Source organism: Hippopotamus amphibius, chromosome 11 (assembly GCF_030028045.1).
Source record: "Hippopotamus amphibius kiboko isolate mHipAmp2 chromosome 11, mHipAmp2.hap2, whole genome shotgun sequence".
Taxonomy (NCBI): Eukaryota; Metazoa; Chordata; class Mammalia; order Artiodactyla; family Hippopotamidae; genus Hippopotamus; species Hippopotamus amphibius.
The window spans coordinates 93,549,785-93,563,032 of NC_080196.1; the positions used below are offsets into that span (position 1 = coordinate 93,549,785).

The following is a 13,248-nucleotide window of genomic DNA, read 5'->3' on the forward strand; positions in this document are numbered from 1 at the left end:
TAGAGAATTTTCCAGATCGCATCCAATAGTGGCGTTCCAGACATTCAGATTTTATACATTTGAATAATGCATTTTTAAAAATATATATATGGTCAGGTCACTCATTCCTTGGCCACTGTTTGCCTTCAACATTGGTCCCCTCCTGCTAGTATGTTGGGTCCAAGGGAATAACCACTGGATTCTAGGGATGACTCTAATGAGAACATTTCTAGAAATTGCAACAACTACCTCATGCATGCAGTTAACCCTTTTTAGATGAGAAATACACGTGTTTCTTCATCATTTAGTTTCATTTAGTTGAGCGACAGATATAGTTCCTTCATCCTTGAAGTTCACTTGGATCATGCATATGTTTATCACACATATATGTGTGTGTGTGTGTGTGTATATTTCAGACTTCCCTTTATGGTTTTGATCCTTTAAGGAGACTTCATCCTTGATCTCCAAGTCATCTCCTATAGAATCTAAATCACCATCGAATAAAACAAGTTGTTTATGTAGGTCCTTTAATAACGGCTGACCTCCTTAGTGGTTTAAAACTCATTGCCTCCCTTGTTGATGTTTCTGTTATCATCGTGGGTTTTCCTTCTTGATGTCCTTCATAGACTAAGCAGGGAAATATCACCCTTCTGCTGAGACAAGATACAATAAATATCCTGACAAAATGAATAACAACATTTTAATAAAAACACTGTTGGGCCTCCATGTGCAGAAAATTGGGATCATTATAACACAAATGGTTTACCAGTATGGGTCCTCTCATCAGACTTTATACCATAATATCAAACACAAGGTTGGCTGAATTTTTAAGGCTTTCCCTGGACCTGGCAGACCTGTATAGAATTAATCCTTCACATGTGTAACAGCAGTTTCCACAAGATGAATACTTCATTTCTCATGAATCATAATAAAGCAGCCTGTGCTTTGTTGGCAGAGTGACCTCTGCAGTCTTTTATCTTCAAGAGAAAAGATTAGATTTTCTCTCTGTTTTATGGATAATGAGGTGGGATGTTGGTCTCTTGGCACCTTCAGTAACTGCACCTCTTTGTGCTCTGGTATAAGTCTGTGATAAACTGATCGCAGCGTGATTATACAAATCTCTTCTTGTAGCAAATTTTCTCCTAATTTTGAGGGTAATTTTTGTAAGTAGCAAAGTTAATAGGTGTGAACGCATAGACTTTTGTAACATGAGAGCTTTAGACACCTAGAAGTTATCCAGTTCAACTCCTTGTTTCATTGTTGAGGACATTGATTCTCAGGGGTGTAGCCCATACTCAGAGGGACTAGTGAGCGAGAGAGTTAGACAAAGTACCCAGGTCTCCTGACCTTTTGTGCTGAGAGCTTTGTTTTGAAACGGTGTGCCTTTTTTTTTTTTTTTTTTGCATATAAATTATATAAACTTCTCTATTGATCTACTTGGAGTCATCCTGGACTCTTTTCTTTTTTCAACAATCCACATCTAGTCCCTCAGCAACCCCACTGACTCTACCTTTAAAAATGGATCCTGAACCTGACTATTTTCTTATGGAGTCACATCATCTCTCACCTGGACTATGGCACTAGCCTTCCAACTGGTTTCCCTTCTTCTTTCAATGACCCCTCTTCTCAACACAGCAACCAGGATGATTCCATTAAAAGATTTCTCAACCTCAGCACTATTGATATTTTGGACAGGATAATTCTCTCGTCTGAAGGATTGTTCCATGCATTGTAGGATGGGTAGCAGCATCCCTGGTCACCCTTCCCAGTTGTTACAACCAAAAATATCCCCAGTCTCCTGGCTGTAGGGTGGGAGGGTCTTTCCCTATTCAAAACTACTCTTTTATAACATAAATTGGATCTTTTCACTCTCTTGATCAAAATTCTCCACTTGGTTTCCATCTTTGTCAGTGTTAAAGCAAAGTTCTTTTGCTTGTCTACCAGGTCTTACACATCTCCCTGTGGCCTCTTGACCTTGTCTCCCTGCAAATTTCCTCCCCTAGATACCTACTCTTCATCTATTATGGATGGAATATTTGTGCCTCCCTCATCCCCGCCCCGGCAAATTCACATGTTGGAGCTCTAACTCCTGGTGTATATTTAGGTATAGAACGTTTGGGTTTAGATGGGGTCATGAGGGTGGCCTCATGAAGGGATTAGAGTGGGATTAGAAGAGGAAGAGAGACCAGAATATAACCTTCCAATCCCACCCCCCTCTCTCTCATGTTATTACAAACGTGGATAAAATAGCAAATTACTATGAATCAAAAAATGAATAATTTCTTAGAAGGAAAGGCATATAAATTTCAACAGTGGCTATCACCAGGTGAGCAGGATTATGAGCAAGTGTTATGATCTTTGACTTTATGTTTATATGTTCTTACTTGCGTACAGTAAACATGGGCAATTTGACTAATAACAAGGTTCTGAAAGTTGATTGGTCTCTTAGCAATACATGACATTCCAATGTTTGTCCACTTTTCACTGTCATCCAGATGGAGAGATTCCTATGCACTGGGTACCCATTACCTGGTACTTTTTCTGAATACTCTGAATAACCTTTCTCAGTGTTCCAGGTGACAGCTGTGCATTCATAAAAAGCAGTCCACCCCCCTACTGATGAAACACACAAGAGAGGAGAAAGCCAGCTTACATTTTACCAAAATGAGAGGGGGATAAAGATTCAAACCCAGGGCAGATTAAGCAGCACATCAAAGTTTCTCTTTTAAGTGTTAATTTTGCATGAGGCCAGGGAAATGATAACCTAGAAGTCAGAATTTATTACCTGTTGAGCTGAAAAATAATCCCATTACAATTTGCCCAGTATCACACAGCAAAATCAAGCTGTGGTTTAAAGATTTAGCTCTCGAAGCAGCAAAGGCATGAGAAAGCTACTCCCCTAACTCTGCCTTGGCCCTCATCATTTTTCTTTACCATTGGATTTAGCCAGAGGACACTCAGTTGCCTGGGGCACACATTTCTTGCCCTATAAAAACCTCAGATCTCTCGGCAAAGCCTCCACTGTTTTGTGGAAGATGCCATGTGCTCAGAATGTCTGATGGGGAGCCTCTGTGCGGGCTCACTAAGAGATTTCTGCTGGGGCAGTTGCTTCTTGAACTTCATACCCTGTATTTATATTTCTGAATTTTGCTCCCTGTCTTGTAAAGGGAAGAGAAGAAGGATCACTGTGTTAAGAACATATTGGGTTCAGCAACCTTTCTATGTGGATGTTTGGTGGTGTTGGACTAGGTTAGCAAGTGTCCTGACACTAAAATCACGTTTCCTGATTCAATCATGGCAGCTTTCCAAGAGTTCCCTTCTTTGTAGATACCTCAGAATTGAGAAGGGTAGTGTGAACTCACATACTATTTGCTTACTTTTGCCATGATTCATGGGGAAGTAATTTAATGGAGGGTAAAGTTGTCAGATAAAGTAGAGGATGCCCAGTTAAGTTTGAAATTTGAATAAACTAATCATGTTTTAGTGTAAGTATGTCCTATGCAGTATTTATTTCATATAAGCATTTTTTTGTCTTAAACACGTATATACTAAAATGTTTTTTTGTTTATCTGAAATTCAAGTGTAACTGATGTTTTTAATTTTTATTTGTTAAATCTAGAGACTCTAATGGGGGAGACACTTGAACTATCCTTTAAAATTTTTCATTTCATCCATTGCTTCCCTACATTTTAGTGATACTTAATAAATTCCCATAGTAAAATGCACTTGTGTTTCTTCCTGTTGTCTTCCTTTGCTTTATTTAAATTCAGGAATAAATTCTATAAAACCTGATTCATTTCTGATTTCCATTTGTTAGTAATGAAAAACTTGAAGTTGAATGGCTTGAACATAGTCTCTAAGAAGGGCCGGAATGCACACAATCTTTTAAAGATATGACCGTACCTCCTGACAAGTATTTTTACCATGTGTCTTACCAAAGCAGAAAAAAAGGACTGATACTTCACAGAAACTCCTGTGGTCATTGGTTCCAGTGCTTTCGTGAGATACACTTTCCCACTCTGGGCTGGCTGAAGTTAATGTTTTGCATTAATATGAAGCACATAAAGTATACCTCCAGGCTCTAGTAGAGTGAGTGCTAATATGGTTTTGTCCATTTAGAGACTAAACTAGACTGAGGGACAGGTCAACCAGGCAAGTGTTTAGAGTTCCAGTATTTTAAAAGGCTATAATTATACTGTGGAGCTAAAATGTAATGAAAGAAATATAATCTGATAAAATATACTATATTTATCAAAAGTTCTTTTGCAGGAGGATTATAGCTATTGCAGCTGACTAAAAGAAATCTTTTGACAGCTCCTTGCGTGAACAACCCAGAATATTCCAAAGAACATTCTAAATATTCAGTTAACTGTAGAATTCTTATTTGGCTTAATGGAGTATGACCATTTGGTGTCCAGAGTGCTGATAACAAAGGAAACATGAGATGTTGTCACTAGTAGCCCTTTTTCTTAACCTTTTCCCTACCTTTTTTCAGCCTCTCAAAGAGAAATGTACAACAAATATTAATGAAATATGCGTTGAAATGGCATTCAATTAATTGACTTCCTGGATCATCCCCGTAACTTCATCTCTCTACTTATTATTGACCATATTGCACAAATTCTCCAAATATGGAACGTTATAACAGGATAGTTCAAAAACATAAGGACCCCCAAGGTGTAGTTCAGGCCACCGGAAGTTTTGGAGAAGCAGTTCTCAAGCTTTAGTGAATGTGAGAATTTCCTGGAAGGCTCATTAAGGCACACGTTGTGGGACTCTGCCCCGTAGTTGCTGACCAATCAGGTGTGTCTGGGGTGTGGACTGAGATTGTGCATTTCTGACAAGCAACCCAGGTGGTGTTGCTTTCTCAGGTCTGGGGAACTTTGTTTAAGAACCACTGTGTCAGAATTTATATTCTGATATCCTAAACCAAGTAATGTTCACATTAATTAGGGGACCTGTTAATTCATGGGTTTTTGTTTTGTTTTTTAAATCCCCTCCATCACATAGCCTCACAGGCATTGTAAGCTTTTGCGAGGACTGATTCTAGAGTAGTAATTGCACATGTAAGTGATGTTTGGTTAATTGAAAATGGATTATAGTCTATCATCCATAGAATAGTTTTAATTTCTTTCAGTTGAGGTTTATTTCTTTATCTTAACTCAAGAGAAACAAATGCAGAATATATTTCTAAGAAGAGATAATAATGGCAGAATTTTCTGGGTTGATTGCATGAATTTGGGGATCCACAGAATCTCCAAGCATCCCAAAGTGAAAGTTTTCATCATTTGAAAGAGATAAAATTATGCATAGCAAGTTCTATGGGGATTTGTATGACATTTCCTAATCTTAAAATCTTTTAGGAGCTTCTTTTTTACTTTCATGCTACTTTTCATAAATTTCATTTTTAGCTTTTATTGCTTTAACCAGAAGCTCTTACACATTGGACTTGGAAAGGAATATCTGACTCCATGGGGAATTATTTTTCACACTTAACAATGTTTGATATTGTGGATACAATGTCATACCTTAAAAATCCATTCTAAGTTAGTCTGCCTCTGTGACTGATCTTTGAAATTAACAAGAATATGATAGGGAGAGCAAGCACAAGGGACTTAACCTTACAGAAACATTTTTACTACTTGCTTGATCATTCTGGTGAGTTTCTGAAACATATTAAGGATCTTTTCTATCTCTAAATGCTCAATTAGTATAAACCTGGAATATCCCTAGCAGTGTTATCGCCAGTGCTTATTTATGTTTGACAAAACTAAAGCAAATAGATGTTAACATTTCTCCTTTGGTCACCTCTTAAAAGTAGGCCTTACTCTATATTTTCATTAGGAAAACATTGAAAGTTTTGTTATGTTGGTATCTGCTTATGAACTACCATCTTTTGGAAGAAGAAGAAGAAAAAGAATAATGTCTAAGGACAATGTGATACTCTCTTTTTCTCAGACCAATACAGAAGAGAAACAGTACCAATTAGTTAAATGCATACATGGCTCTTTGCCTAAATCCTAGACAAAGAAGATTTAGGAATCTTCCCAAGACAAAATTTGGAGAGAGAGGGCTGAGACTCACTTATTCTTATCATGAATTCTGATATCAGACTCACTTGTACAAATTTCTTAGTGGGTGGGATTTTGGTATTCTCAAGTACATTTCTCCAAATATAATTGCCTTACATAATTTTACAGCAGGCCAAAAGGATTGCTTCTTCTACGAAGCAAGGCTGGGAAGTGTTACTATTTGAGGTTTCAACAGAATGACCATGGGCATCTTAAAGAGAACACCAAACCAAAACAAAGCAAAAATTTTCCAGTTGGTTTTCTTCTGGATGAAATTCTCACCAGTGTAATTCTAATGTAAAATTCTCTGTAAAATTTTAAAGTAGGTAGTTTCATTTTGACTCTTCAAAAGGATTCTTCTAATGCTTTCTGATTAAATCTTTCACCCATTTCCTAGGGGATCTATACCCTCATCAAACTCTGCCCAAATTCCTGCCACAACTTTTTGAGGTACAAGTTCCAAATGTTATTTCTACTTTGTTTTCTTCAGTTTTATCATCAATCTTTCTCTGCTCCTACGTTAAATCAGCATACCTGATTTCACATTGATTCTTAGATGAAACAATTTGATAATATTATTTCATATTAGAAGACATGATATACTGGTAGGCACATCCCTCCAAGGGGAGCTAGTACTGCAAGAGAAGAGGGAGGAGGGTAGCCTAGATTGAAGTCAGTGTAATTACCAGTGAGACATTTCTTCAGCCTGTGTATACTCCCCAAGGAGGGAGAGGCAGCTTGTGCCTAACATGGGCTGAGACTTTGAAACTAGGACAGTTGGAAACACACCTCTTATTTCTCAACAGATTACATTTGCTTGGGTTCATGCCCATCTCTTCTAAAAACGAAGTACCTAATGCAAGTACTTAAAGTAGTGAGACATCTTTATTCCAGAGTCATACATTTAAAATATAATTGTTACAAGGAGCACATAAGCTCAAATTGCCAGTGAACTGCAAGGGTAATTGTATTGAAGAAAAGTTAATCTTTATTTACCTTTCCTAAATTATGTACTCACAGCACTGAAAACTGTCATAACCTCCTTGTTTCAGATTAAGTGGATTATTTATTTGTGATAATGGGTACATATGCTCATTAACATGCTGTCATAAACAGCTGCGTTAAATATATTATGTGTTCTGTGACATAAATAAGGTGTTCAACATGAGGTTGTTGTTTAAAATATAGGCCCCAGGAAGAACAAAAAAGCAATAAATGCTTTTTAATCTAGTTGCCAGGTCTTGAATTCTAAATTTATTTCTACCTTATTAATGCTACTTTTATGGAAATTGCAGGTATTACTCTACTGAAACATCTTGACATTTAAGGACGTTAAAACTTTTTTCTACTTTGTCATCCTTGGTGTACCTCTAGCTAGCTGTTCACTGTTTGCATCTCAGTAAGCTTAGAGCAGCGTTCATTTAATGCATGTATTCAACCCATCCTACTTCTGAAAGTTTCCAAACTCATTTTACAGAAGGAACTGAGCATTTGAGGATTTGAAAGGCTTATTTGACTCACAGATCTTTAAGTAATAAAGCCAGGACCAAGGGCTAAATATCCAGACTCCCGATGTGATGTACTTTCCACTAGTGGAATGGGCAGTGATAATTAGGTTGACTACAGTAAAACAGTCTGAGGGGAAGAGGACCTCATTGAACAGTGATGGGGGCTAGGCTGTATCTTTTGGAATTTTTTATCATTATAATTTATGGTAGACACGATGCTCACGTTTATGTTACAATTTATATTAATTTGAGTGAACTTCTAGCTGCTTTCTTTGGGTAAATGACCTAGTTGGATGAAATGAGTGTATGACAGTGAATGATAGACAAATTTCCACAGAAAGAATGAAGTAACAGATTTATTTTGAATGTGAGGTTTAGAAAATTGGGTTTGAGGGAACATGGCAGATAACACCATGGAGAAACAGTGAGAAGCTGTTTAGCTTTATCTTGAGAGTGAAGTACACAAAGCTAGAAATAAGTCTGTCCATTGGTGCTGGTATGGGTCAGTCCTTTGTAAGAGTGTTAATTATAAGCAACTTAGATGCCTGCCTTTTAAATGATTGAAAACTGGAATATTTTCTCAAAGTACAACAAAAATTGTTCCCATCAGAGAAAAATTAAGGAAGCTACTGAAGTTGAGATTATTCTCCCGGGAAGATTGAAGCTAAAACACAACTTAGGGGAGGGGGTGTTTTTAAAGAAATTAAATGCTGCGTCAAAAGAACAAGGGGCTCTTACAGAGATGTGTTCCTCTCCTCTGCATTGTTACACATGGTGATTTAGGAGAAAAATGGGATTGAATGGAAGCAAGAAAATTCAGTTAAGACTCTAAGAATGATTCAATATTGAAAACAAGGTACCAAGGGATGTGGTGGAATCCCTAGCCCCAGAGATCGTTGAAAATGACATTGAAAGTAATTGAGCTTGAGTGATTTAGGTATACACCTGTCTGAGCAAAGCATGAGCCCCATAACCACCTGAGACCTTGTCAAAATCTTAGATCCAACAACCAAATATTTTGCCAAATGCTGTGCTGCCAGCCCTGAAGAGAATGTGCTTAAACTAATTGTACTTGTTCTACCTCCTCCAGATTCTCAAACGACCTTCCATTCTTTCTTTTGATTTCTTATGTTTGAGGATGTTTATGAAAAAACAAATCCAACTATAATATTCACCTAGACTTCCTGGCTCGTGAGCAACATTTGAGTGGAAATTAAGACACATCAGGGATTTGTGACGTTAGGTGGTAGCTTTATTGACTTGCTTCTGCGAGTGGGATCTCTTACCTATTTAAAACCCACCTGAGCTTTGTTCTAAATAACTTTTCTCACCCTGTTTGGAGCTGATTTTTTTGTTATCGTTGTTCATGTGGATTTTTATCGTTGTGTCTGAGTGGATCTTTTTTTAATTTGATGGATACACTAATCAGAATGCAGAGATAGAAATAGCCCCTAAATCTTAGCTACCCCAATACTACAAACCGTGGCTACTCTAAAATATCTAGTTCATTTTGGAAAATATTAGTCTATTCTGTCTAAATTTTCAAGTATTGGTTAATGTGTGATGATGGCCATGCCTAGATTTGTATAAATTCTTTATTTTTTATTGTTATTTTGGGACCAGTAGCTTCATTAATTATGGTTACCTCAGTTGGACACTTTTTGACTTCTTTAACACAACATCCTTGATTTTAAATTTCATTTATCCTCAGACATTTTTCAAAGCCCTCAGGTTTTTTGAAAAAATTTTGTGAAGAAAAGGCTCTTGCCTCAGATTGACTCCTGAGATTATTTGAATAAGTGAACATACTTCCCTTTGCTTTTGTGTTCCAGGTTTCCAGATTAAGTCTTTCACATCACTGCACTTCTTGTCAGAACCTTCTGATGCTGTCACGATGCGGGGAGGAAATGTCCTCCTGAACTGCTCTGCAGAGTCTGACCGAGGAGTCCCAGTTATCAAGTGGAAGAAAGATGGCATCCACCTCGCCTTGGGAATGGATGAAAGGAAGCAGCAACTTGCAAATGGATCTCTGTTGATACAAAACATCCTTCACTCGAGGCACCATAAGCCAGATGAGGGACTTTACCAATGTGAGGCATCTTTAGGAGATTCTGGGTCAATCATTAGTCGGACAGCAAAAGTTGCAGTGGCAGGTAAGTGGATTTTTCCTTCTCCTTCTCTTACTTCTCCATCTCTTCTTCTTTCTCCTCTTTTTTTTCTTTCTGAGATAAAAAAAAGAAAACTAGTATTTGCAGAAACAGTGTATTTTTAAGAAAAAGGAAAAAAATTTAAAAAGGTGTATGTTTATTTCCTCATAGTTTTGATTGACTTTTTCCCTAAATTAGCTTGGGAAACAATACAAGAATCTCAACAATTAACATAGCATTATGAGATTTTCCAAAATAAATTTGGTTCAAGTTGATCTACTACTTATGCTTTAGGGAGAAATTTTCATTAATAGAAAAATATTAAAAAAATAATTTCCTAATGAATTCCATGTTACAGCCTCACTAATGATGAAAATTTGCAGAGTTTGTGCATGGGTGTGTGCTTGTTTATTTAAGTTTTTTTGCCTTTAGAGCAGTAAATTTTATTTTAATTATAGTGGCTATAACATACAAATCTCTAAATGAAAAATAAAAATTTGATTAGTGCTTCCAAATGTCTTTATTCCTGATACTGTAGTTCCTCAATACCTGAATAATAAGATGAAAAGTTTTATATATATATATAATACGTATATTATATATATATATATATATATATATATGTAATATATATATTGAAATGGTGTAGACCCTGAAAGAAACAGTACTGAATGTTCTGGCATCCATGGATGTTGCCCTTTTTGACCCATTTATTTTGGTTAGAGGGTGGCTCATGATTATTTCTTTTCAGAGTTAGACCTGTAGGAAGAGGAGTTAAACTTTTACTCATTTCTATAATGATTCAGCTAAAAGTTGGGCTTTGATTGCGGGTTTTTTTCTTTTGTTTGTTTTGGTTGGTTTTTTTTGTTTATTTTTTTTGTTTTTTGATATTGGACACAAAACAAGGCAAATGGATCCAACCTGAAATAAATTTAGGCTTTCAAATAGGTAAACAGGTTTGAAGGGCTCCTTTCAAACTTAATCTTCAGTTCTATTCACTTGAATGAATGGGCCATAATGTAGTCTTTTGATATGGGTTTCCTTTCCCAGGTTTCATGTAGTCTATATCCAGGAAGACAGATGAGAATGGGGACTCATTTCCAGCAACAATGTACTAGGACAATCAGGCGGGACCGCCATTCCCCTTGTGCTCTTCTAGGGAATATGCAACAAAGTTGACATCTGTAAAAAAGGATTTTGTCAGATGATGATGTAAAATATTTGATCTCATAGATAAGCAGTCATTCCATAAATGCAGCTTCCTGCCACTCTTTTATGGCTTCTTTTCTCCACTAAGGACTCTCTTTCATATTCGTTAAACCAGACTATCCTGGAGCAAAGATGTCCTGGTGGGCAGGTCTTCACCTGGTGATACAGGGGTCAGCCATCTTGGTTTAACCCCACTGACCTGCTTTTAGCACTTGAAAGTACTCTGTCCTCAGAACCCCTCAGTCCCATGTAACACTAGAATACTTGGTCAACCTACCTATGGTACCCTCCACCTGCTTTAGCAAGGCTAGACTGAAGCATGGATGCAGAATGTCCCCTTTACTCAGGAGACACGTTAGGTGGCATCCTGATCATGAAAACCAAGGTTATCAGCCACCGCGGATCTCTGAGTGATGCGTGTCTGAAATTTGATTGATGAGTGTAGAGTGTAGAGAGAACTGAAAGTCTATATTAGTAATGATTGATTAAAAAGAAAAGTAGAGCAAGTGCTGAGGGTTAAGGTAAAACGTGCTTTCCTGGAATGCCCCGAGTGAAGCAGAAAGGGTACAGTTTGATTTTCCCGCATTTGAGATTTCTGGATACTCGGATCCCATAATTGCCCGTAATACAAAATAGTTCTGCCCATTTGAATAAATCAGGCTGGCGTTTCGATGCCTGTTCCAAAAGGCACACACATATGCACTGTTAATGAAAACGTCCTGATAAGCTGTGGTTCCCGTTTCCTGTGATCTCAATTCACTTTTAGGTGTTCTGTCTCAATGGTGAGATGAAGAGTATTGCCTTCCCTGTGAGATATTAAAATAAAGTGGCTTCGACTTTTGACTTTCCTGTTCCTTACAAGGATAGGCTGGCAGATTCAGTCACTGAGTTACAATCTAATATTAGATTGTATTGTTTCAAGGCAATAAGCGTTTTAAACACTTACCTTGCTGTTTGGCAACACAGCATACATCAGTGTTATGCTGTTGAGGTTAAGATTGCCAAACCACTGGAATGCACAAGGGGCATATATTTTCCCCGTAATAAAGACCACGGGCCTGATTTAATCTCATTTTTAAAGCATTAGCAGTCAATAAACCAGTCACTCCTGAAAGGTAACAGGCAGTTTTTCGTTGGATGACAAAAAAAAAAAAAGAAAAAGAAAAAAAAAAGATCTGTTTTCTACCCTCAGGTGCTGTGTAGAACCCATTTAGTAGAATGCTTCTCTTCCATTTCTGCCTTCCCAAAGCATCTTTTGATAAAAAGAAATGTGGAAAATGAAATCTGTTTTTAATCAATCAGCTCCTTTTATGAAACGATCTTGTCATACACCATTTGTTGTATTTTCTAGAAATTTCTCAAGTGCTCTTTAAGCCCTGAATGCACGCTTAGCTGGAGAGGGAGAGAGAGTAGGAAAGAAAAATGAAGGGCTACCAGCCCATTCAACATCTTGTTAAAAATCTCATTGTAACAGGCTACCCACTATCAGTATTTCTGGAAATTGTGAGTGCTATCAATAAGGAATGCCGGAGCTATTAAATATCTATTTGTAAACAACTTGGCCAGTACTGGCTGAAACTTGGGAATTCTATTTGTATCCAATTAGCTCTAATCTCTGCCTTGTATACCTTTACTTAGCATTTCTGGATGGAGAACAGCTTGAAGAGAGAAGCAGAGCCAGGCTTTGTTTATATAACTCCTCCTACCACCCTCTCCACTCAGTACCTAGAAAATCATCGGACATGTTTAGTAGTTTTTCAGTAGATATTTGGTTTACCAATGAAGATTGGGGCTGCCATCTATGGAGAGTTTTTGGCCAATGTCATCTTCCTTCTCCTCCTCCTCCACTTCTTCATTATTGAACTTGACGTGATTAGTTAAATTTATTTATGTGTGTCCCTGCTTTTGATGGGCAGAGTTGGAATAATTTGATTTATATCTCAATAATCTACAAATTAATTATTAGAAGATGGACTGTGCTGGAATATTCATATGCTACTTGAAAAAACAGACATGTTAGTTCCTTGTTTCTTCCCGTAACATCAAGATGAGTTCACATCTGGCCAAGTACATCTTCCCTATGCCAGTTGTCACTAGCTATCTGAGCCTGCTGATTCTCTTCTATAAAACAGACATAATAATAACCTACCTCCTAAGGCTGTTGTGGCTTTCAAATAACATCTAGGATTTAAAGCCAAAGTGCAGAGTAGATTCTTAGTCAATAGCAGCAGCAGTATAAATAAACTTAATAATGGTTATTATTGTTATTACAGTTATTACTACTAGGAAAGGACAACTTTCAATATTCCCATGTGATGATGCAAAACATTTGGA

At 37.2% G+C, this 13,248-nt stretch overlaps 1 protein-coding gene across 1 annotated transcript in view; it reads left to right on the forward strand.

Moving 5' to 3' along the window:
- The window catches only part of DCC (DCC netrin 1 receptor), a 798,936-nt gene that overhangs the window by 31,959 nt on the left and 753,729 nt on the right, over positions 1–13,248 (forward strand). The window contains exon 3 of the mRNA XM_057698213.1: positions 9,391–9,711. Coding sequence (XP_057554196.1) covers positions 9,391–9,711 — 321 coding nt within the window. The remainder of the gene's footprint in view (positions 1–9,390; positions 9,712–13,248) is intronic.